Below are 25996 nucleotides of genomic sequence, written 5' to 3'. Positions count from 1 at the left end.
ACAACAATTTGCACAGAAGAGGTGGGGAGCCACATTATTGAAATCTTTATCACCTGTTTTCTCCATGTCTGAGACAGTCCTGAGTATCCCAGTAGAGACAAATGGTGGCTCTTTGGCAGTGCCGATAAAATCCCTTTGTGCCTGACCCAGCTACATCTAATTACATTATTAATTAAACCCAGAAGCTGTAGCATGTACCCTTAAGAGTTTCATCTCATAAATATTTTGTGTTTTGCTGTATGAGCTCATTCCACGACCATGGACATTTACAGCATTTCCCATACGTTAGTTATATTGATTTTTCTATATTAAATCACAGAATCACAGGAGGCTTTTCCATGTGTCAAAAATGTGAATCTTGCACCAAATAATAAATTATGAGCATACTTGGGCAGCGATTGTCTGAATATGGCTTCCTGATGATTTCTCTATCTTCCAGTAAGTTCTTTCTTAGGGAGAAGATACTTGACTTCTGTGTGTAGATCATCATGTAGGTGTCTAAAGGTCCTGGATTTCATCTGTTAAACATATCTCTGTTAATGTGTCGGGGGAAAAAAAAAAAAGGCAACCAACCAGAAAAAAAAAAAAAAAGACTAGGAAGAAAATTATTCCCTGAAGATTTTTACCTTTCTGTAGAGCATGCAGTACAAGGCTATGCCAAGCTCATACCCAGAGGTCAAGAAAATAACTGATGGGATTGACTCATGGTCAGTCTGTTAGTGGTTAAACTCCTTAGACTCTAAGGGACATGCACTCATGAAACACTTCTTATGAAATTATGCTTTCCTTCCAGAACTTCTCTTTCTTTGAGAAAGCATGTTTTTATTTCATTAAAATTGACTGTATGATTTGCTACTGCAAAACTTTTTTGCTAGAAACAGAACAAAAGTAACATGGTGACATTTGCTGGAGGAAACATGCTTTTATTTATTTTATTTCTTTATTTCTCACTTCAAGGGAACTTTCTCCAAAAGGTCTGCTGGGTTGTGAGAGAATCTTTAAGTGAAAGCTTGGATGGCTGGGGATGTATGACAGATGTTCACAGTTCACATGCACTGACAAGACCCCTCAAATCTGTTGGAAGAGGCAGAATTAAGACTTTGAGAAAGTCAGCTTGTTAGAAGTATCCTGAGAAAAATACTCTTAAAAATACTGCAGGTCTGTGCTTAGTTGAGTGATAGAAAGCCTTCCTGACCCAGAAGGACCTTCTTCCTTCTGATGGCACCAGTTTTGGTTTAGAGCAGACTGTCATGATTCCCTCTAATTCTCTCTGAGCTCTTGTTATTCCTACAGTCTTCAGACCTAAATTTTTACTTTATCTATTCCAGCTTTCTTCCCCACTGCCTCTTAGGAAAAAAGACTGAAACATTGCTTTAAGCATCCAGTTCAGAAATATTTATCAGCAATATTCATCACTTATTTATCAGTTTAATAAAGTCAGGAGCATAGTTTTACATAGATTTGCCAGAGTAGGACAGGAAAAGCCACAGGAAATACAAGACAGAGGTTTATCAAGGAAGGAGAAAAGAGATCATAAGAAAAAAGCAATTCTGCTAGCTCTACTGAATTTCTCAGCACAGTTTTCTTGTGCTAAGACAGATGAAGCTGCTGCTGCACCATAACATTCAGTGTCTGCCTCGTTGAATGCTGTGCTAGGTTTCACTGCCGATGCATGCTGCAGAAGTTGGTCCAAAGAGGCATTTAGAGGAAAATCAATGAATGAATATCATCTTTAGGGTCCTTCCTGCAAAAGGAAGAGGCACGTTCATCATCCTCACTTGTGACATTTCAGCAGTGCTTTAGAATTACGTGTTTCTCCTTTTGCTGGTCAGGGTTCTTGATTGAAGGAGATTGTTGGAGATGTGTATCCCCTAGGCAGGGAAGAGCCCCCTGGATGACTGCATTTGATTTTTGCAGTCTTGAAATAAACTGGGTGGGTTTTTTTACATTAACAGCAATGTTATAGACTGATATACAGATAACAATCCCTGCCCCCGTCAGAGCTGGACTTTACTTGCTGCTCAGACACTAAATTATATGGAGAAAATCTTATTACTAAGCTTGTCAGTGCTTGGAGTAAAAAAATGTATCCATGTGGTCAGGTAAAGTGAAACAAAAGTAAGTTATTGCTGTTAATACTACGAGTGCTTTTTTATCAGTTCAAGAGAAAAAAATGCCAGTTACAAAAGACATAAAGATTTTATAATGGTGTGGTTTTTTTCCTCTCCTGGTAATACAGAGCCCCAGGTTCATTTCAGGTCTGTATTCAGCCCATAGTAGCTCTTTCTCAGAGAAAAGGGCACGTGTTTATTGTTTTACACAGCAGCAGAACTGAGTGACACTGGAAATGGCTGTAATTTCTCTCGCCTTGGGACCCCGAGCTCTCCCGAGAGGTCACACCTCGTCGCGAGGGCGAGCATAGGCCGGGGGCGCGGGCGGGAGCCCTGCAGGGCCCGAGGCTGGCAGCCAGAGGGCAATAGCGCCTCAGGAATGGGGGCGGCGGGAAGGCGCCGGAGCCCCTGGCAAATCCCGTCCTAGCAACGGCCTAGAAACGAGATTGTCCTTCTTCATTTAATTGATTTGGGTAAATGGATGACACCGTTACTTGTGCGTTATTAAAGCATTAATTTACCCGGTTTCCTTACACTGTGTTCCTTCCCACCGCTTGAGCATTATTAGGGCAATATCTCTTCGGTAGAAGCGCCTCCTGGACACAGATGGCAATCTTTGGTGCTCATCCTTCCGCTACCTGTCTGCCAGGCCCCGTAACAGGAACTTTGAGTTAAGCGTCTCTGTCAGTCTCCCCCCAAACCCCTTGTCGTTAATACCGAGGGCTGCTTTGCACCCCTAGGTTAACTAATTTTGCTTTATCCTTGAGATAAGCTTGGTTAGCAAGCAATTAGTATTTTTTAATGTGTTTTTAGTTCATTTTGAATGCTTGTGGGAAACGCAGATTCACTATGCAAAGTCTGTGGTGCATCTCTGCATCTTTAAGGCCTGGATATCTACCAGGCGTGGGTTTACGGGAAAGATTCTGGGGATTTTAGGTTCTCTATTAACATAAACTGGTGTAGCTTGACTACAAATACTGTGATGCAATTATCATATGCCTTCATAGATCCATAATTCAAACTGCAACTGAATCCATCCTCCTCTGAGATAAACCCCATGTCAGATCCTATAGAACTGGAAAGCAAGCACAGCCCCCTGTAACAAAAACCTACACGTGCGTCATAGTTCAATATTGATGATGGTATGAAGTGAATAAAAAGGTGGTAAGACTTTTCCACAGCTGTGGCCACAGTTATTTTTTTCCCTAAGGGCTTTGAGAAAATGAAGAACAAAGGTGACTATAACCACAGATACCTCAATCCCCCCCACACTTAATGTCTGAAAAGTTTGCAAAGCACCGTGTACAAAACCACAAGTAGCATTTTTAGTTTCTGGCATAGTTGACCTTAAAGTAAAGCTCTTTGTGTTAAGGAAGTCCTGTGGTTACATGTTAAATTATCTCTTGAGTTTAGAAGATATGAACATGGCAATTACTCATCTGACTTAACTGGTTATTTCTGTATCTTAAAACACTGAGATTTTAACAATTTACATGGATTTACAGTTCTTCCATGACAGTATGTGTTTCAGGTCTGTATTCAAACCGCAAACTTCCTTAAGGGATTTCTTTTACTTTGATTATTACCTGTGCTGCAAATAATCCTAAATAAGGGAATTTACCATGAGCTTTGAGCAGAGATACAGAACTTCTGGAATTAATTTGTGTCTGTTTCTACAGAGAAGGACTTGCAATCCTACTTCACTAAGACAAATAAGGTTCCAGTTTAAACCAGTAAAAGTGGCCAGGGCAAAATCATCTTCAGTGAGAGCCACAAGACAGGCTGCTTCATACTGATAAAACAATCCCTGCTGGTAACTGATCCACTCTTTTTTGATAGGTACATTATGTATTTCACCTGAATTCTTTTCAGGCAGGCACAAAATATCATCAATATATGCAAATTCCAATTCTCAGTTACCAGGCAATGACGCGGGTAGCTGATTGCAGTCTAAAGCTGATGCCTTCCCTGTCTCCAGATTTTGCTATACTGGCTCCTGCTATGGCAATGCAATTGATGCTAATGCTTGTTGATTGCTACAAAGCCTGTTGTGCCAAATTGTAGGCAGCAATTTGTTGTCAGCATCAGTGTTCTGCGTGCACCAGCCTGTAGCCAAGGAATTCATTAGATTCCAAGACTGTGGAGGTGAACGGGTGGCTGGTGCATCTGTAGGGAGAGATGGAACAGCAATTCATGTCATTTACTGGGATGATATTTCTGTAGGGCCTTAATGAGCCAGGCGATTTGCAAGCCTGAAAACAACACTGTGCAACTTCTGTGCTTAGAACTATTTCTGCTATGGAAAATCCTATGTTTTCATTTTCTGGACGCTGAGAAATATATTGCAAGTATAGTTAAACCTAGTTAAGTCAAGCTTGGCTTGTCCAGTTGTGCAGGTAGTAATAGGAACCAAAATTATGGCATGAGTATGATTCGTGTGTATAGTTAAGAAACCCCAGACTGATATTAGTGCTTCAAATAGGACTGTGGGTACTGATCTCCTCAGAGGCAGATTTCACTGTATTATTTTGGTTTGTTTTCACCTAACTGATTACAGAACATTGTGTGTGTTCAGTGTTATAACTTTTTAATTAGACTGACACATGATAACTTAGGAATACAGTGCTAGAGTGTTGACAAATGAATTACAAAAATACAGGAGTCCCACTTGTATGTAAATATTTGCTTTGTCTAAGCAGATCAGAATGCTGTTATTCTTCATTATAAAGTGTGTTCTGCAGCTATAGTGTTCTTATTCCAACAAGGATGATTAGAAAAGCACATGGCAGTGGAAGTATGGGCTGGCTGATGCTTCCAAAGCAATTAAGCAACATTCAGTCACTACCATCTGAGTAAATAGATTGATGAAAATTCAATCAAAAAATTGAGGAAAAGACCATTTAGGTCATCTACTTCATTGCTGTTTCCTAGAGTATGTTCTCAGTTACTTGTAGATATCCCAAGCACCACAGCTGCCAAAATGTCCCTTTGGAACAGCCGTGCAGTCTAATAGATGTTTAGGAATTTTCCCAGGTGATATGCAGCTTTAATTTTCTTTTGCTTAATGTCATCTTTTAAATTTCTTCTTTTTTAGATTACCTCAAAACATTTATTTTTTTCTTGATTGAGAAGGAAACGTTGCAGGCAGGAGTAAAAAGTGGTGACAATTCTTTTCAACAGCCTGTTTTTGATAGCAAGTATAAGAAATTTAACAAAACTTAATTGCAATATATTCTACTTTTTTCTCTCATATCTTAGATCAGTACAAGACTTCTTAAAATCGTTTAATAGTGATTCATTAAATTTTTGTTTTAAGGCATCATGCTTTGCTCCAGAAAGAAAAAAGCATTTGAAAAAATTCTTCATCATATTAAACATTCTTCTTGTTAATATTACGAATGCTGCCTGATAGAGGTGAGGCTGCTGCAGCTCTGTGTCCCCTGACCTAGGCAGTAGCAATGTTGAGCGTTTGCTCCTGCTGGGCACACATATGCACGTGCTCACAGTACCTATATGCGTGTGTACGTGGCTAGCAACACAGATTAGCACAAAGAGAATACAGCACTCACAAACACCAGTTTTCCTCATCCTGTTCCTCTCTCTGGTTGATCAAGATCAAATCCTATCTGTGGAAAATATGTGAGCTGTAAGCATACATACAATATTGATTCCATCAGTACCTGGTCTTGGACAACTGTATCTGTCCTGTATTTGTCCCCAGATGATTTATCTCCCCAGCTGCTGACAACTGGACAGTTGCCTCATGCATAGACATATACACACATAACATCTCACAAGTAGGTTCAGACCTACATGTCTTTACAACGGTAACCATTACCTCAGACCTCTTGATCTCTCCAATAACCAGTTCACAGGTTTAGGATACAGCCCAGAGTTGTGACCACATCAGCGCCTAGCTCCCAAGTCTTTTATCCTGCTCACTGACTTTTCTGGCATGCTGCTCTTCCGCAGAGTATGTTCACACTCTAGTTGTTGCAGTTGCTGGCAGTGAGGGCACATGGACCCCTGTGACCCATGGTCTGAGTCCGGTTGCTTAGACTTAGACCACCACATGCACACAGAATACATAGCCTTCACACAGGAAAATAGAAAGGGAGATGTCAGATGCTCTTCCCTGGCATGACATATCCCTGTGTGCAGTAGCTCTGCCCATGATGTGCAGAGTGATCTGGGGAGAGCCTCTCCTGCTCATGATCTGGTATATCTCACCTCACCCGTGGGTTGATGGTTGACCTGTGACAGCCCTGGGAGGAGCTAAGGCAGTGTCTCCACAGGCTCTGATCAGGTTACTGAGGTTCCTCTGCCTCTTGTTTTTCCTTTCTGCTTCTTTACATGTACAGAGATGAGCCTTTAATCACATAATCTAATGCTTCCTTAATCCTCTTATAACATCAGGCTACTTGGTACCAAGACATTAAAGATAAGCAAAAAAAAATTGCTTTGTAAAGAAGTGCCATTTAAAGATCAAGGATCAAGTTGCAACTGGAAAATTGGAATGGATTTGGTGGACTATGTATAGCAGTTCTTAGAAATGGCATCCCATTAACTCCTCCATTTTGAGCTATGGAGAAAGCTTAGTGAAAGGAATAAGAATGATTTTCCAACCCAACAGCTCTCATTACTCAGTGGCTGGAGAGTAAAACCACATGTAAATGAAATACTGATTGAAAAGGTTTTTCATTTGTTTATTTGTTCCACAATAACACTTTTTATTGAGTCTTTGTTTACGTGGATTCAAAAAAAGTTTGAACGGTTGTTTATTTTTAGTGGAACCAACATGGCTAAACCCAATCTGGGACAAAAGATTATAGTTTGACTCATTGTTTCTAACACATAATTTTTTTATAAAATTTCCTCTTCCAAACAAAAATAGAATTGAAGATCACAGCTGCCTTTTCCATTACCAAATATGTTGTTTATGCCTTCCGTTGAGAGCTCTTGGGTCAGTGAATTTTCCTCTACAGCTCATGTGATATAATTTCCAAATACAATTAACTATTTAGCACTTCAGTTTTCTAAGAAATGACTGAGACAGCAGTGATTTAACTTAGCTTACATGTCTGTTTTTTATTATATTTGAGTCTAGAGTTGAGCATGAGAAGCACTATTAGATTGGAGGGAGAACAGACAGTGCAATAGCTCATGAACTACCTGGTCTGGTTCTGCTCATTTATACTGAGTCATATGTAAGGTAACTCTACCCCCAAAAAAGAGCTAAAACAGGATGAAGAATCTGTTGTTATATCAATAAAAAAATCAGAAATCCTAGTAAACAGATCAAGGAAAATGAAAACTTGTACCAATAGTAGAGAGCATGAGCTAATACCTGTATTTCTTTTGGGGTTTTTTATGTGACTGTTTCTTTTAATGTTAAAACAGTGATTATGGATATGAACGCCACAGCAATGGGCAGTGTTTACCAGCATTTTGGTATAACCCATCTTCCTTGTCAAAAGATTGTAGCCTTGGACAGAGTTATCTCAACAGCACTGGGTAAGTGGCACACCAGACTTTATTCAGTAGAGCATCCATATAGACTTTAATCCAATGGAAATTACAGATTGCATTTACTATGTGTCTCAAAGCTGGCTGAAGCCCTTGGAACCTCTTCTTCACGGAGTTTCTTAGGGTGCACAGTCTGGCACTCCAGATCTCCATCATGAGACCTCTCCCTGAAAAATGATGCCTTAAAGAAATGTGTGGGGAAAACTGTAATGCAAAGGCCAAATCATTAAGGTCTCTGAAAAGACTCCTCTTAAAGTGGGGTCAGGTAGGGCAGAAATAGTGGAAAACAAATTAGTAAAAAGAGGTGAAACTGATGTATGTGTGAACTGAAGTAATAGATGGGCAGCTAGCCTGAATGCTCATTATTCTTTGGCCTCTTTCAAGTCAATGGAAGATGTAGTTTACTTTAAGATACTGACCTCAGTTAATTTCTGATGCAAGTGATTAAAGCAAACAAAGAATCTCAAGCTCTGTTTTGACATTTTGTACACTCAAAGATTGGCAGAATTTGCTTTTTTCTTCAACTCCCTGATTTTTGTAGCTCGAGAGTTGCCTCGCAACTGATGAGAAGTGAAAAGCACGTGAGAAAAGCTGTTAAACTATGTCTAACAGTATAATTGAATACCATTCCGTACAGTATGTTTATATAATTTATGTATAACTTTACAGTTATTTAACATGTAACATAGATCATCATATATTTTTATGGTTTAGGCAATTTATTAAGAAGTTGTGTATAGGTGTGCTTTGCAGGAAAATACTACATGCCATTGACAAGAGTATTAACTACTTGTTTGTTAGACACATGCCGAATGCTTGACTGAGACAAATGCTAAAAATATATGTGGACATCTGTTTTCTTCCAATCTCCGTAGTCTAAAGAAACCTCAAAAATACCTCCCTTGGCCCGGTTAACCCTGTTATGCTCCCTGTCAGCATCTTACACCAATTTCTCTTTTCCTTTGCAGATACCGGAAAGTTGTTTCTAATAACTGCACGGATGGTGTGAGAGAACGGTACACAGCAAAACCACAGCAGTGTCCTGGCAAAGCCCCACAGGGCCTTCGCATAATCACATCTGATGGCAGACTGACAGCCGAGCAAGGACACAATGTCACATTCCTGGTGCAGCTGGAAGAGGTAGGCTCTGTTTTTGTGTAGCATCCCAGGCCCCATGGGTGTATTTGAGTCTGATTCATGCCAGACAAAGTTTGTGAAGTGGTGAAGAGGTAAACCAAGAGACTGTGGGATAAAGTCAGTCAGGTCCATGATGTAGTTGGGTGGAGTATTCTTGTAAAGGTAATGGGTGTTCTATGGAGGTGATGAGACTGAAAGAGCATTGTGTTGCATAGGGTAATGGCTGTGAGAAGTTGATAAAAACAGTGAACTGGTTTCATTTGGGAATTGCACAGTAGAAGCAGGGAGTGCAGGTTTGAATCCTAATCCCCAGCCTTACCTATGCCTTTGACTTCTTGCTGTGTTTGAAACTGAATTTCTATTTTTAGTTGCCCCTGACTCTCTATCAACACGTCTAAAAGTCCATCTGCAGATCTGTCCCCATTGCACAAGTTGGTACATATTGTTTAGGCATTTGTGGATGAAATCTCAACATGACATCAGCAGCATTAAGTCTGAGATTCATTGCAAATGTGAAGCTGATTCAGACTGATCAGGACCTGTTTTTCTTATATCCCTAACCTAAGTTGGTATGTCACTGCCTGATCCCTTCATTTCTGAATCCTTAGGAAAAAAAATAGTTTAAAATATTTTTGCCTATTTTAATTCCTCAGCACTTCTGTGTCTGTGTTTAATTTTAGGCTCCCAAATAATAACATTCACAAGGTAGCTATTTTCTCTTTGTCCTAATCCAATTTTATTTCTTCTAATACTACTTCTACCCTTTTTTCCAGTGTAGCTGGCCAATAAATTCAAAACCATCTCTGCTTTTACACTAGGGCACAATATACGTTCCTTTACAGCTTAGAGTATTAATGGAAATTACTTCTGACTTTCTCCATAGTAAATGTCATCTGTAGTGAGGAAAGAGAAATGAGGATGACCTCTGGAGCTGAGTTTTGTAGGGGATGTTTTGAGGTTTTTACATCTCTTTTATTGATGTTTTCCCCAGCAAACAGGTATCCTGATTTGTAAAGGCAATAACATATAATAAATCATATCTAACCTAAAATAGATGTTTCACCTGAATGTTCATTTTTTTCACAATGTGGTCACTTTATTTCAGTAGTGACAGTCATACAACATTGCTACCGTAGAGTCTGTCATAACAGTGTAAACATAATTTCGTCTGGATAAATTATTGATTTCTGTGTTTAAAGATGAAGAATAAAAACTCCAAAGAAAGATTTAAGGTCTTCAGTCTTATTAAAAAAAAAAAAAAAAAAAATCAAGAAAGGTCGTGTTATATACCCCAAAAAAGTATTCATTGCATCTCCTTTCTATTCTCAGCAAAGTTTTAAAACAGATTGAGAGGAGATGCGTAATCTGAGAAGTCAGTTACAGAACTATCAAAGAATTATGCCGATAGTCAGGGGGAGAGACAATCAATCACCCACAGTGTGGAGAACTCAGGACAAATGTTCTGCCCTCCCTTCTCTGAGTGTTTGTATTCACATACCCTATAAGAATGCCCTGACCACTGTTATACAAGGATCTCCTGTGAACTTTTCTGTTGATTCTGATCTTTTTTGATAGCCTTGATTCACTATTCACCAGAGTCTGAAAACACCACCTTCTCCATTAGGAGATGGAGTCTTTCTCAGGCCCTGTACCAGGAAGTACATAAAAAATCTTTTGGTGAGTGAGTCAACTTCCGAGGAGATCTAAAGAGGGGCCTTATTTCAGTATCTCTGATAAGGAAGAGGTTAGGAATTGCTCTGAGGGCTGTAACAGTATTGATCAAACTCAGGCCTTTCTGATGACTCTCCTTGATAGATAAATCTTGAACTCTTCCTGCTCCTAGTTTTGTCAATGTAGTTTACAGAGCAACCAACAAAACTTTTGGGTGAATTTGAACCCATCTGACATGACTTTGGGCTGATGTTGCAGCAAAAGAAATATTCGACAAAGAGGAAAATTTGCCCATCTATATGCAAGCTATAAGAGAATAAACTGTGGTTATAGCAGCATAATTGTATATAGAGTAAAGCGTGTACTGCATTAACTGTTTCAGTAATAAAAATCACACCAGTCACTAGAGAAGCTAAACAACCCAGAAAAAGAATAACCACCTTTTTGTAGAACAGATATTGATTTCACAGAATCACAGAATAATTGAAGTTGGAAGAGATCTCTGAAGATTCTTTAGTCCAGCCCCGCTTCTCAGAGGGAAGTTTCCTTCCCTCGCAAACAGAGCAGAGGTATCACAAAACAAGAATTTACCATGGTTCTGTTTAGTTCTGCTCTGCACAGTTATACGGTATGGTGCAACACAGCATGGTCAGCATCTACAAAATCTATGCCACTCCATTTTTGCCGAAGAGGGACAAGTTAAAAAACAGCTGGATGTGTCTGTGTATGCATGTGGGATTTTTCCCAATGACATATTAAGAAAGTGTGTCTTATTCAACCCTTGACACCTGGGCTGGTGGTCAGTATTTTTAAGTGCTTCACCCTGGTGGGGACTCTTCCTTTAGATTTTGTCAAAATTAATTTTAGGATGGGCAAAACCAGCAGCCTTTGTTTAAGTTGTAGTCCATTTGTGTCTTAACATCTCCTGTATCCTCTGAGAGTTTGTTTGAATCCTTCAGATCTGCAAAGCAGTTCCACACACTTCAGCCTCCCAGCTCTCTTTTGTCATGCCTAAATTCCACTTGACCCACAGGAAAAAAAAAAAAAAAGGATAAACTGGTGAGCCAAGGGACAAAAGCTTTTTGAGATTTGTACTCCTGTTATCTTTCTAGGGCTTTCTGCTCCATCTAAGGACCCGTCTCGGTCTGAAAAGAAGAATGAACTGCAGAGGCAGGTGTATTGGAGGTTCTGAAAAGTCACTGCATCTCTATAGTGCAGGGGTTGGCTGAGAGGGGAGGGAGAGGCAAATGGCAGCAGTAAAAATTGTTTTCACTCAGGTGTGGGAGTCAGGGGCAGGAACGCCAGCACAGGGGTTTCTTGCAGAGCCTGCTTGTGCCTGTGGTGCTGCTGAGGGACTGTGTCATTCTGATAACGACACAATGTCAGTAAAAGATTTCTGAACAGAAAAACAAGGACAAGACATTCAGAAGTGTTCTGCTATTGAAGAAGGCACAAAAGGAAAGTAATCACTGAAGTCTGCAAGTGAAGAAGGGGCAAGCACCAAAACCAGGAGTGTATAGAGCATTGCTGATTTCTGAAAGCTGGGATTCTAGCCCAGTTTCTCTGCCTTACATGAAATTATCCTGTGATGCATTTTGATCTGGTTGCACATAAATATGATTACAAACAAAACCAACCCATATCTCATATTTACATGATCTGAATGTAAAAATGCTTTTCAAAGCGGTCTGATTTTCCTATCACCTTTTAGGATTTCTGTATGACTTCTTAAAAACTCTTGCCAAAGTCACCTTGCACTTAATAACTTTAGTCTTATTATTGGAAAGGTTTGTCCAGGTTAGTTTTTCTATTAACCTGGATATAATGATCATGATATCCTTACTGGGTGACAACAGCCAGGAAGCACCAATATTTCCTTTTATAATTAGCGTAAGTCCTGTTGTATGAAGCATTATGGAAGTTTTTAATAGGACCAGCACCATACTTACGCTGGTAATTTTGCTCTTAAATTTCCATTGAGCTAATCAGAATAGCAACAGCATCTCTGTCAATAAATGGCAGGACAGGAGAAAACTAGTTACACTTAAAAGTGAACTTTTCCCATTGCCTTAAAATGCTGCCAGTTTAAAGGGTAATCCTTTGCCCTGGCCTGGGTTGTATGCACAGACCCACTGCTGGTACCTCTCACGCTGCAGCATTTGACAGCAGTTGTTCCTCAGCCTAAGGAACCTGAATACTTACTTTATTTTTGCACAGCAGCAAAATAAACCCAAACCCAAAAATCACAAAGGCATTTTCCTAATGAAGTTCTTCAGTCCAATGTCCCTGACACATTTTTGCTGCTCTATTGTAGAAAATAGAGGAATCTATTAAGTTGTTGTTGCTGCATGCCTTCCTCATCACATCATCACGTAGGTCTCTTGCCTGTCACAAACCCTGTTGTTATTTGTGTGTTTGAGTTATTTGTATGAACATCAGACACTTGTGCTTGCTGTACTGCTTCAGCAGAGATGCTGAAAGCTGCAGCCCCCAGAACAATGCTATTCAACACAATGGCTTTCAAACTTGTTTCATCTGATTGCTCATACATCTTTGCCAAGGAAATGGACGGTAAAGACATTCAGGGCAGAAAGGTTCAGGGCTTTGGCTGTTTCATTACAGATAATTCACAGACAAACTGCCTCCTCTAATTTATTTTTTTACCTTGATAAAATGACAGCCAAAAGTCTTTGACATTCCATGTCTGACTCCGTTCTCACTTGACAAAATTACTCCACTGGGAGTGTAGATTTTGGCTCGCTTTTGACTACTTGCTGCTGCTATATGATGTTTGGATTAGACTAATGTGTGGGGATAGCTTATTTGTTCCTACAGTTCAGGCCATGGGCTAGAATTCAGGCAATTTGAACTCATTCCTGAAACACATTCTGAGCTCTTTTTGCATGACCTTGAGTAAGAAACTTAACCTTTCTGGGTTTTTATTCTCTCATTTGAAAATAGAGCTTTGCTTTCTCCCTCATGCCCTCCATGCCTTTCATTTTGTGCTTAATGCTCATAAAGCCAGTCAGCTCTCTCTTACCAAGTGAATATACAAATGGAGCCCTGAATTTCCTAAAGACTACTATGGTTTTCTGTAATGACCATGTTAATAACTGGCTGTACAACATACGCTGTTTCTCAGGTGCGTATAATGAGCTTGGGGGACCCTGCTGGGGGACAATACCATTAGCATTTCCCACCTCAGCACTGTCACTTGGTGCAATTCGGAATTCAACTCAGCTGAAGTCTCTGGAGATGAACATAGCATTAGGATTGTTTTGACTGTTGATGCACCCAAATTAAGGATGCAAAGCTAGTAGTACTTAAAAGCATAGTCTGTATTTTTTGGTGATATCCTACTGTGTTCTGTCTTTTGATATCACAAGTTAGTTAGTAATGATTACAAAAAAAAAGAAACCTTCATCCTAACTTTTAACACACATGTTGAATCGTGGCTGTTTATCTTACTAACACCACAACATTCCTGTTAGTAACACACAGATGAAAGTTCGTTACAACCCCTCCCCCATACCACTGTCATCTGAATTATAATTGCATTTTCTGTGTTACTGATGATGACAAGTTGGTTGGGAGAAATCAGAGCCTTTCATGCATTTTAAATTCACTGCTGGTACTCCATGAAAATGTATGAAAGTTGACCTTGCCTCTGATGACACACAGCACTACAGTCTTGTAATGCACCTCCAGTCACACAAGTTGAATTTTTCTGCATAATCCTGAGAGGCTGTACTTTCTGATTCCTGGAACTCTGAAGTTCTAGTCCTGTAGAAAAAGCTTATAGCTGAGTGGAGCTGGCCCAACTGACAGTCAGAATGAATGATTTGGTGAATTCAATTAACTGTTTGGTGTAGAAAAAGAACATATGAAAAGTACAAAGCTATTTGCTCTGATATAAGACACATTTCTATTTGATTTCTGATTTTAAAAAGTTACAAGCATCTCTCTGAAAGGAATTTACACATGAAACTATATTTTTCAGTTGGATTTGAATATCTGTTTAAAATTAAGTATATACTTTAAACAGACCTAGACTAAAGGTACTCCATGCTTAGATACTCAGTTGCAATGGAAATAGTTTTGATGGATGTTTTCTGATGGTGACAGGAAAATGCCAAAGAGGGAAAAGAGTTAATCTAAAGAAATCACAAAACATTAATGCATGAGTTCATTCCAGCAACAGCAGTGTCTGTCTCTTGCAAAGAGTTATTAGATCCATTATCAACATCTGTAAAGAAGATGCAAAAGTTGGTGTATAATTGGAGACTTAGAAATTAAATCTCAAATATGGGAACCAAAATTAAAAACCTTGAACTTTTTTCATTGTTTTAGTACTTCCATTTAGATACAAATATTGGAACTGAATAAAGAAAACTCGTTATTGAAATCTTCTGAGCAAGATTCAGACATAGTGTTTGAGAGAGGATCCTGCTAGGTGTGTCTTGTATATACCAGCATACTGAGGTCTGTATAAAAGTAATCAAAATGTAAAAATATTGTTGCAAACTCTCTTGGCTGTTTCTTGATATACCCTGAGGCTGGAGGCTTCACGTTTTTTGGGGAGGATCCAGGTCTTGTGTATGCTCTAGACTTTTATTCTTTTAGCAAGATACAGGCAAAATGTGCATTTGGCTTGCAGGGGAAGAGGAGGGGAAGGAGGGAGGGGAATTTTTTGTTTACGCTTGGAAATCCTCTAGACGTTTAGTGAGAAAATCTCTTAGAAAACAGTAAATTTCTGATTTACATTTTACTATCAAAAGTTGTATAGGTAAACAGTATGGGGCCTTGGGAAACTGATTTCTAATTCCCAGGACTTCTTTTCAGCCTAAAAGGAGCACTTGTGTTCTTAAATTTCTGCATATGCTAAAGCCTTTGGCTGGACTACAGCCTTTATCAAGATTACAGTGTACTTCAGGTTATACCTAAGCTTGTGCATATTGCATATACCTAGTCAGGTAAAAAAACATCTATCAAAAGTTCTTATTTTTTTGTTTTAGCTGTTGTAATTAGTTGCTGACTAGCTTAGTGTGTTTAAAATATTGGAACTGGATGCAGAGATATCACAAGCAGCCAACCTGGCAAATTTCTTCCTTGATGCCAAAGAGTGCTAGCATTACAGATCTCTTACAATGAAGGCCGGAGAGGCTCCCCGAAGATTGCTCAGTGCTGATTGCATCCACGTGCTTTGCTCTGTCTGCAGAACTAATGTGAGGAGTTTTCCGTCTGCCTTAACTGAGCTAAAAGCTTCAGAAAACCCCTATCATGGAGTATTGGACTTGCCAAAATGACAAGGAGAAGCTGGGAAAAGCAACAGGAGAGATTTTTGCAAGATGTATATCTATACATCAAAATGTTGCAAAACAAAATTTCTCTTGGTAAAACAGCCACTTGCAAATGGCTCTGGAGAGCTGCGTGAGACACAGACAGCTGGAGCTGGTGTACATCAGGTCTGGGCTCTATGGGGAATGTTTTGATTTTGGCTCACCTGCTTTCTCTTCCTGTCTTACTCTGCTTGTGCTCTTACTTGGCACAGATAAAATATTACAAGTCGAAACACAGTGTCTTTGTTTTCCTGACTTTTTTTCTCTCCTTTCCTTAACTAGAATTTTAAATGTCAGCATTTCAAAATGTGGCATTTTCAGAGAAGTGTTATAGCCTGGATCTTACTGAATGGAAAATGTATTTCCAGTTGAAAGGGTTTTAAAACAAAACAGGAAAGGCTAAGACAAATGAAAAAGACTGGAGGAACAGCAGCTGAAGCTCTTCTCCAATTAGATTTTCAGATGTCTCTGTCAGCATCTTTTCTCCCTAGGGAATTTGGAAGAAAAATTGAAATCTAAATCTTGCATACCTTAGAAATGGCTCCCTTCCTTGGCAGCACCTGTAGACACCATGGGTTTCATGGCTATGGCAAAAATGAAGACAAGAAAAAAAACACTAATTAGAGCATGAATTTTGACACTTGCAGAATCAGGGCTGCTCTAAAATATTGTCAGCCTTTTCATCAGATACAAAATGCATATGCATATTTAAGATAGCAGAGGAATATATACTCAACCTCAAAATATGCTTCAACAGCATGACCTCGAATATACTCAGAGATGATGAAGCTAGCAGGGTCACTGTGGTGGTGTAGTTTTAACTGTGTGAACAGCTTTTGTCCCAGTAGTGTGTCTTTAGTGAAAAAAGTTCAAAGACATCATCTCTTTTTTTAGTAACAAAAGATGACTAAAGCCCTAGTGATGATGGACCTAGGGGAATTGTAAGAGCACCTAAGGGTACTTCAGAGATCTGTCTTTGGTCCGAGTCCAGCGCCATGCTTGGGAGAACATATTTCCCTCTGAATGTTGTTCAGAGCTGAGGAGCTCTTATATGCTCACTTCTGTCTGTGGAGGCATATCCCATTTGATGCCTTCTCTTGGCTCACTCAGTCACGAGTGCCCAAGCCACTGCATCATCTTTGAAACTGCACATCTGCTTTCAAACAACTCTGCTTAATTGAGGACATAACTGTACTTAAGACCATCACCTGTGCTAATGGCTTTTCTTGAGGACTGGCATGATCCTCCTAGTTTGATCCTCTGTGTAACACAGGTAGATACCCTTGCCTCTCAGTGATATTTGTCTCAAAGAAGAATGTAAGCAGGTGCTTAAATTTCTAGTAAAGCAACCAGTGGAGAATGTGCCAAAAGCTTTGCTGAATGGAGACCTTAGTCATTTGCATTGCTCAAGGACCTTTCTCAGGTTTGACAATACATTATTGGAAACTCCAGATGTTACCAAATTAGTTACTAAGAGAAACTTAGTCAAGAACTACTCAAGGGCAACCTGGAGCAGGGTTAACATGCAAGATCCTCATATTTCTTTCTAAAAGGATATTCAGATTTGCCTTCTCCCTAATGTCTCAGCACCGCAGGGTTCCTTTTCCCTTGCTGGTGTTCTCAAGAGTACAGGGAGTTGCTGTCGGTACCTTCAAAACACCAGGAGGGAAATGGCATGAAATAGCTGTATGAATCCCCAGACATATGCCTCTGCCAAGGGATGGCTTCCCCCTGCCACACCTTCAGTCTGGGCTCCTCCAGAAGAGAGCAACAGTTATTTTTGTCCCACCCATTTGGAAGGAATGGAACTTGCAGCAGGGTGCCAGGGCAGCAAAATGGCTACAGCTTCAGCCTATAAAAAGAGTGCATCTGGGAAATTTGTCTCTTGCCATTCCCAGGTGTATCTCTGCTCCTGCTGCTTTTCCTTCAGGCAAACCTCCACTATATCTGCATTTACAACAAGTTATAAAAAGACTGAGAGAACATGAGAAATAGAAACCTTATGTTACACTTCCCTCTCATACTTGCTCACACGAACATTTCCCTTCCTGGTGTGAAATCCTCCCTGATGCCAACTGCTTACATGGGTACCTTTTGTTCCCATCGGGCATCCAGGGGACTGCTTCTCTCTCAAGGGAAAAGAAGAACCACAACGACAACAATAAAACAATGGCAACAACAACAAAAAACAAGGAAAAGGAAACCAAACCAAAGTAAATTAAATGTACTTTCAGCCAATTTTATGAACTGCCCTAAGCTATTAATTTGACAGCACTCTTCCAGACAGAGGCAGCTGGTTCAGTGCGCCAGGCTGTGGAGTGAGCTGCTCCACGGCAACAGCCAGCAAGTGTGAACATACCCAGCATAAGCACCATGCAGAGCCACTGAGGGGGACTTTCAAAAGGAGCAAGAATGCTTGAAGTTAAGAGAAGGTACCGCATCTTACCTGAAAGGGGGAGGATCTATAACAGCCGTGGTTAGTAGATCGGTGTAGACTGTGTAACTCGGCTGTCAGAAACTGCCCTTACCATAGGCTTATCACTACCTCATGATATGACAAATCTTACAGGTGTTTTGGGTGTGTAAGACATAGGTTATAGTTTTGGTGTTTATTTGGTGTTTGTTTGTTTTGCATCACTCCCCTCTCTTGTGTTTAAAAAGCTTTTTAGGGCTGGGTGACTCTGACGTTTGTCTCCCAGTTGTGAATTTTATTTATTTATTTTAATTTACTGTAACAATTATGAAATGTGCTAAATTAGCAGCCCAGGAGACTAATATCACAATGTGGCGGAGTTTTACCACAAACCCGCTCTGCTGGGATTATTTCTAGGCACGAGGAGAAGAGTTTAATGAGCTCTGTCAACTCATTAGCCCTCGCCTTCTGAGGCTGGCACAAAGGGTCCCACTTAGTGTCAGCAGTATTGGTAGCTGTTGTGAAATAAATACAAATCCAGCTCATTTTAAGTCAGGCCACTGAACAAGTCATAAGCTGCTGTAAGCTGTTGTTATCATGTGAAGCTGAAGCAGTTCTTTTGACACCACACCACTTCGATATAGTTGACTCTTCCCTGAGGACTTCTGAGTTTTATTTTTCTGCTTTTCATGGTTTTAAATACAGAAGCTCACAATGTGGGTTGTTCCAATGACTCCTGAGGCAATCTCAAAAGCTACACCCATCCTGAGTGCTTGCAGGGATGACCACAATTCCACACTACAGCCCTGCTCTTCACTAGACAGAAACCCAAGGGAAGGAGCCTGTATGTTTTCCAGATGCCTTCGTCCTCAGTTAGGAAAGCAGGGCTACAGCACACGCCTTGGAGGACACCTCTTTCACAGTGCAGCTGAGCCAACCTCAAGAGGGGGTTCACTTCCTCTTCGCTGACTACTGAGCAAGTTGAAGTGACCACCTTTCCTCTGGTAACATCAGACATTGTGATTATCCTCCAGTTGTGATCTAGGTCACCCCACTAATCCAGTCTTCCTCAAAAAAAGTAGAATCTATTCTGATCCTTTCTGTTTTCTATCACCACAGGGAGACCTCCAGAGATCCCTCATTCAGGTGGACTTTGGAGATGGCATCGCTGTGTCGTATGCCAATCTCAGCTCAACAGAAGATGGGATCAAGCACATCTACCAGAATGTGGGCATATTCCGAGTGACCGTGCTGGTGGAAAACAGCCTGGGATCTGACAACGCTGTCCTCTACCTGCATGTAACGTGTATGTATGTTCATACTTATTGTTAGCTTTTGTGGTTCTTTTAAAAATTATTACTTGTCCTTAGAGAGGACAGTTGGGGCTTTGCAGCTGGGAGCAGAATGATGGGATATGATAAGCATTGGTCTGTCCTCCAGCAGAGGACTCCAGGCTGAGAAGAGCCACAGGTAATAGTGACACTTGCTTTTTAAACCATGTTCAAACTCTAATTTTGGGTAGTCTAATTTGGGACACCGAAAAGTAGTGTCCAGCCCTTTCTGAAATGCACCTTCATTAGCATGTTTACACATCCAGAAAAACACAGACATCCAGGATCTTTAATGAGTTTTAAAAGCCCTGGCTTTTACTTTGTACATTTGTTTTGCCCTCTAATGAAATACAACCACATCTGGGATGGAAACCAGTGCATTTCAGTCTTCTGTTGCCATAGGAACCACAATCCTGGTGTTAGAAAGCATTATAAGAAAAAATATTATATTCACATTGCTCTTCTGCGGTTCTTTTTAACCTTTTTATACTTCAGCTGTTTCTGGTTTATGACTGAAATGTTTCCCATGTCCTTGCATAAAACCAGCAATGTGTTCTTTCATATTTATTCTAGCACATGATTATGAACCCAAAGGGGTCAACCTACTATTGAAATTTTGTAACATCCCTAATGGATTTTGTTTGGGGCCATCGTTTTCTTTATACAGCGTGGGTTTTTTGTCAATTATTTATGTCTTCAACAGTGTGCCTCTGTGCCAGATTTACTAAAAAAAAAAAAAAAAAAAAAAAAAAAAATTCCAAAACTTCATGATGATTACAGAAAACCACTTACCCCTACCAAATTAAGTCTACATATTGTCTAGATAATTTAACACATTCCATATACTTGAACTCTAGTTTTGGAGTTTCTTCATACAGCATGAAATCAGCTACCTTGTCAGGGGCAGAGGGCATGTCTTTCATGGTGCACCATGATATCAACCAATGGGAGCAGTTGGAGGTTTAGAACTAGAGAAGCAGGGGCAAATATCTCCCTAAATGCTTCTCTTCAATAAAAACCTTTGGTTCACAATCATAGTGTACCATTAATGATTCCTTAACCTGATAGATCCCGGTCTGTGGCAGATTTTGTGTCACATAATCCACACATCCCATGTTTTAAAAAGTCATAATAGCTTGCAAAAATAACTGGACTCATAAATTAGCTTATTGTGAAGCTTGGGGTTTTGATCTGAGGGTTGAGCCTATATCACTTCTGTGCTAAGGCATTCGTGCATCAGGATAAATTCTCAGCTTTTAGACAGCTACTGATTAATTTATATATTTTTAGTTGTTTAAGTGTCACCCTAAGTAGGGTACAGAAAAGGTCCTTTGCTCAGAATAGAAATTTATACACTTTTGTCTAATTTCTTCAGTTCTGGAGTCCTATTGTATTTTGCCTCCCTCTGTGTGCTTGGGTAATTACCATGGGAGCTGCTGTGGGCTCTGAATGCAAAAATCCCCCTCCCACTGCTCCTGGTTATGAAAGTCAGCTCAACAGGCGCTGTGGTCTTTTTTTTTTTTTTTTTTTTACCCTTTGTAAAGGTCATCAGAAAAAAATTGAGAAGTATTTTGGTGGTTGATATTTCGCAGGAGATTCTGACAGCCTTGTTCAAGCAGGTTTTGTAATCATTCGCTGTTTGACAAGCGACAATTCCATGGGGACAATTGCACATCCCCAGCCTATCTGCAAAGTAATGAGGCCACGTGAAGCAACAACTGCTGTCTCACGCAACAATCACAGAACGGAAGGAGAAGGCAGGTGTCCAGCCTTTTTCTGGCTTATAGCTGTTTGTTGTGGTTTAACCCCAGCTGGTAGCTACGCGACACACAGCCGCCTGCTCATTCCCCTCGATGGAATGGGAAAGAGAATTGGAAGAGTAAAAGTGAGAAAACTCATGTGTTGAGATAAAGACAGTTTAATAGGTAAAGCAACAGCTGCACACGCAAGCAAAGCAAAATCAGGAATTCATTCCCCACTTCCCATGGGCAGGCAGGTGTTCAGCCATCTCCAGGAAAGCAGGGCTGCGTCATGTGTAACAGTTACTTGGGAAGACAAATGCCATAACCTCAAATGCCCCACTTCCTTCTTCTCCCAGCTGTATATGCTGAGCATGACACCTTATGGGATGGGATATCCCTTTGGTCAGTTGGGGTCAGCTGTCCCAGCTGTGTCCCCTCCCGACTTCTCATGCACTCGCAGCCTACTCTCTGGTGGGGTGGGGTGAGGCACAGCAAAGACTTTGACTCTGTGTGAGCACCACTCAGCAATAACTAAAACATCTGTATTATCAACACCATTTTCAGCACAAATCCAAAACACAGTCCCATACCAGCTACTATGAAGAAAATTAACTCTGTCCTAGCCAAAACCAGCACTCTGTTTTAGTCCATTTTCTTGAGACATTGAAGATATAAGAATTGTTTTGATTGTTTTAGCAGTATAAGAAAGAAACAATATTCAGATGGGTTCACTTGACTTAGAAGCTGAGTGTATGTTTCTGTATTGTGTGTAGGTAAAGCCACCATGGGACTTAAATACTGTGTGATCATTGCAGTGAGGCCAGATTATACATGCCTGACACCCTGGAGAAGTGACAACTCTAAGGGATATGTCTCCTCTTTCTCTACATGACAAGAATTAGGGACTTCAGAACAGGTTGCACATCGAACATGGTGCCACTCAGACTAGCAAAAGATTTGCTGAGACAAGGATGTGCAGTAAATCCAGTCCCCTCCAGAGCCTAACTCAGATTCACAGAAGCTTCTAAAGCCTGTTTAAACACCTGCATTGCCACTCAGCGCTCTATTGAGTATTCTGTTTGGGGTGTTTGAGCTTGGCCTTTGGGGAGTTTTGTACAAAGATCTGTCCTTACAATAGTTCCACACACTGTATTGCTGAGATGCACAGAAAAGCAACGTGAAGCCTGAACATCCAGAGAGTTTTAGGAGCGGCTATAAACAGGGTGACCCCTTGTAACTGGGTTGAATTGCATAAGTGTGTGCAGCCAGATTTGGACCTTTCAACATTCTTCCCTACCAGGGGCCAGCAACCTTGCTGAGGAGAAAACTGCAGACACTCAACCAAGGTGCTTATCATCTCAAATATCAGAGCAAAGCCTCAGCCCCGTGCACTCATCCTGCTGCAGCCGTGGCAGGTTGGCTCACAGAAGCAGTGCCTTTTCTGTTGGCCCAGGGATCCAGAAATGCAGGTTATTGTGAGGCAGGAGTATTTTGGGGCATATGGAAAGCAAATTGTATATAAATTGCTTCTGCAGCCACAGTTTCTCTGAACTGTCCTGACAGGCCAAATATTTCCCCTGCAAAGTCAGTTAAATGTTCGTCTGAATGCTTTAGAGGAACATCACCTGCCAAAGTGAAACTTTTGAAAAGCTTCTCCTTTTCTCTTCTCGGGGACTTGTACGCAGTTTTTTTCCTGCGGCAGGTGAAGGTCTGTGGTCTCCATGTCCCAGCATGAAGCTTAGAAATTACTTCTCTTCAAACTTACCTGGGAGAAAGCAGTCTCCTGCCAGACTAAGGGACTATCCAGAGGGAGCTATCCCCATCTGCTGGCCAGATAACAGCTGAGCATTGCAACCACTTTTACCCATTAGCTATGTGCACAGAAATAAGGTGGAATTGGCTTGCTTGAGCCCTTCTTTCATGTTCTATCCTAGCCGGCATATGGTGGAGGTCCAAGGAGGTGCCGGGCACTCTCTGCAGTGCAAGATCCTTTGAGATGTATTCAGAGCAGCTGTGCAGTTATGGAGTGTATTAGACTTTTTAGGGGCTCCATTGTCACTGCTGTCTCCACATTTGGTGTTAGGAAATTTATTCCTTTAAAAGGCTGTGTTGCCATCAGGCATTTGGCAAATATCCCAAAGGATACCAGAGCTGAAAAATATTTAGCTTGGGAAGCTGCTGTTTTTCAGGTCTTAGGGTCTTTCTGAGAGCAAGCACAGCCCAGTCACAGAAATATGTCTGAGCAGGGGAATGCCATTAAAATAATAAGGGTGAAATTCTGGCTTCTCATGAATTTTCAAGAAGAGAATTGATTGCTGATTATAAAAGGAAAAAGGAATGGGTGTCTGGTCTATGACAGGCTTTGGCTAGTCTGATCATGGATAACTCTTATTTGGGCTGTGTCTACATCCCAGAGACAGCTGCCTTTCAGGAATACTGGTCATTGCTTATGCTGCCAAGTCTGATTTGGGACAATTTTTCCATGTCACTGTCTCTGCCTGTGTGTGCTGTATAGGGATACAGAGTGCTTGCTCCAAATGCGTGATGTTTCTTTAGGTTGAAAAGCAAGGTCTAAGTGGTGATAGGTGCATGTGATATGTCCTAAAAAATCCTCTCAGGAAATACATAAGATGCTCTAGCAGTGTAGCTCAACTCCATGTGCAGTGTAATCTATCTTCCCAAGCTGTGGTCTCTGCTTCTCATCACTGAGGATCTTGCGGAGGTAGGACATGTAGATGTGGCCTTAATTTGTTTAAGAAACCCTTGTTCCCTGGTCACATAGGGTTTCATTCTTTTTCTTTCTCTGTCGTTCTTAGGACAATTGCTTTGTTCTCTAAGTGAACAGTAAAAACACATTTTAAAAATTAGTCTGTAAGACAAGAACACTTGGGGGTATTTGTTAATGAGAAGCTTAACAACATTGCACGCTTGCAGCCCAGAAAGCGTTCAGCTTTGGGGCCCCCAAACATAAGAAGGACATGGACCCGTTGGAACGAGACCAGATGAGTGCCGCAAAGATGATCAGAGGACTGGAGCATCTCTCCTATGGGGGCCAGCTGCAAGTTGAGGTTGTTCATTGTGGAGATAAGAAGGCTCCAGGGACACCTTAGAGCAACCTTGCACTAGCTGAAGGGGCCTGCAAGAAAGCTGGAGGGGGACTTTTTACAAAGGCCTGTATTGGCAGAACAAGGGGAATGGCTTTAAACTGAAAGAGAGTAGATTTAGATTAGATATAAGGAAAAAATTCTTCACTGTGAGGGTGGTGAGGCATTGGAACGTGTTGCCCAGTGTTCAAACAGAAGTGTTTAAGGCCAGACTGGATGAGGCTTTGAGCAACCTGATCTAGTGGAGGGTGTCCCTGCCCATGGCAGGGGGGTTGGAACTAGATGACCTTTAAGGTCCCTTCCAACCCAAATCATTCCATGATTCTGTGTAACAACAAAGGCCCCTCTGTCTCCAGTAGATGGGAAATGTTTAACCCTGGGCATAATGTCACTTGTCAAATGAATTATGGTTTTGTTTATACTAAAGGAATAAAATAGTTTGTTGCAGAAAAGGAGGGTGTATAAGGTAACATTAAAATGAAGGCATTCAGTGAATAGCTCTCTTCTGACAGAGTTTCAGCTGATATAAATAGATACACCATTGCTGATGTTCAACAAATTATAGCATTTGCATCAGCAAAGATGCTTCATGTCCACTGAAGCCATTTGTCCTGCATGTTCGTATGTCTTCCCAGTGGAGGCTGTATTCACATAACTGCTCTGCCCCTACTGTTTATAATGTCCCTGAGTATATGACATTCATTCAGTAGAGAGTCTGATTTTTTCAGTTCCAGTTACAGGGCTAGATCCTGTTCTGTGAAAAATAGGTTTCAGCTTGCCTCTTTAGAAATTGCACCAAGCCAAAACATTAACTGTCATGCCACACACTGATTTGGAGGACTTCTCTTCCCTAAACAAATGGATATCCTCTCAGTTCTCTTCTCCCCCAGGCTGACATTTCAGATAGAGGTAGGACTCACTCGCTGGTTCTGTCTCTGCAGGTCCTTTGGAACATGTTCACTTATCTCTACCATTTGTCACCACAAAGAACAAGGAGGTCAACGCCACGGCAGTACTGTGGCCAAGCCAAGTGGGAACGCTTACTTATGTCTGGTGGTTTGGGAACAACACAGAGGTTTGTATTTTGTATGGACTGAGATCAGAATAATCCTGGAGGAACTCGCTGGTTCTGTCTCTGCAGGTCCTTTGGAACATGTTCACTTATCTCTACCATTTGTCACCACAAAGAACAAGGAGGTCAACGCCACGGCAGTACTGTGGCCAAGCCAAGTGGGAACGCTTACTTATGTCTGGTGGTTTGGGAACAACACAGAGGTTTGTATTTTGTATGGACTGAGATCAGAATAATCCTGGAGGAGCTTTTTGGGAAAGAGGGATCTGGGAATAGTCACACATGGAAGAAAATTATAAACCAGAGCCTGAGAGGATAATGTTTATTTGACATACTAATGTTGAAATGTGAGAACTGCTTTGTGTTTGTTGCTGTGACCTAGCTTATGGGGTCTATTGCCATTTCGTGTAAATTACCAATACCTTTCTCCCTGCATTTACCTCCAAGTTGGACACAGTGAACCAAACTCTGGAAGAATTTCTAATATGTTTTTCTCTACCCTCCTTCTTCAATAACAACAAAACTTGGGAGTTTTGGGGTTTTTTTAGGA

The 25996-nt window shown here is 40.8% G+C and overlaps 1 protein-coding gene across 1 annotated transcript in view; it reads left to right on the top strand.

Annotated features, from left to right (window-relative positions):
• Positions 1-25996, top strand: part of LOC104510371 (VPS10 domain-containing receptor SorCS1-like) — a gene marked incomplete at its 5' end in the record, with an annotated part of 115098 nt that overhangs the window by 65439 nt on the left and 23663 nt on the right. The window contains 4 exon segments of the mRNA XM_010152599.1: positions 7512-7625; positions 8606-8777; positions 19317-19503; positions 25316-25449. Coding sequence (XP_010150901.1) covers positions 7512-7625; positions 8606-8777; positions 19317-19503; positions 25316-25449 — 607 coding nt within the window.

This window comes from Eurypyga helias, unplaced genomic scaffold (genome assembly GCF_000690775.1).
Source record: "Eurypyga helias isolate BGI_N326 unplaced genomic scaffold, ASM69077v1 scaffold4705, whole genome shotgun sequence".
In the NCBI taxonomy this organism is placed as follows: Eukaryota; Metazoa; Chordata; class Aves; order Eurypygiformes; family Eurypygidae; genus Eurypyga; species Eurypyga helias.
The sequence above is the reverse complement of the archived record's forward strand: the minus strand, read 5'-3'. Positions and strand labels throughout refer to the sequence as shown.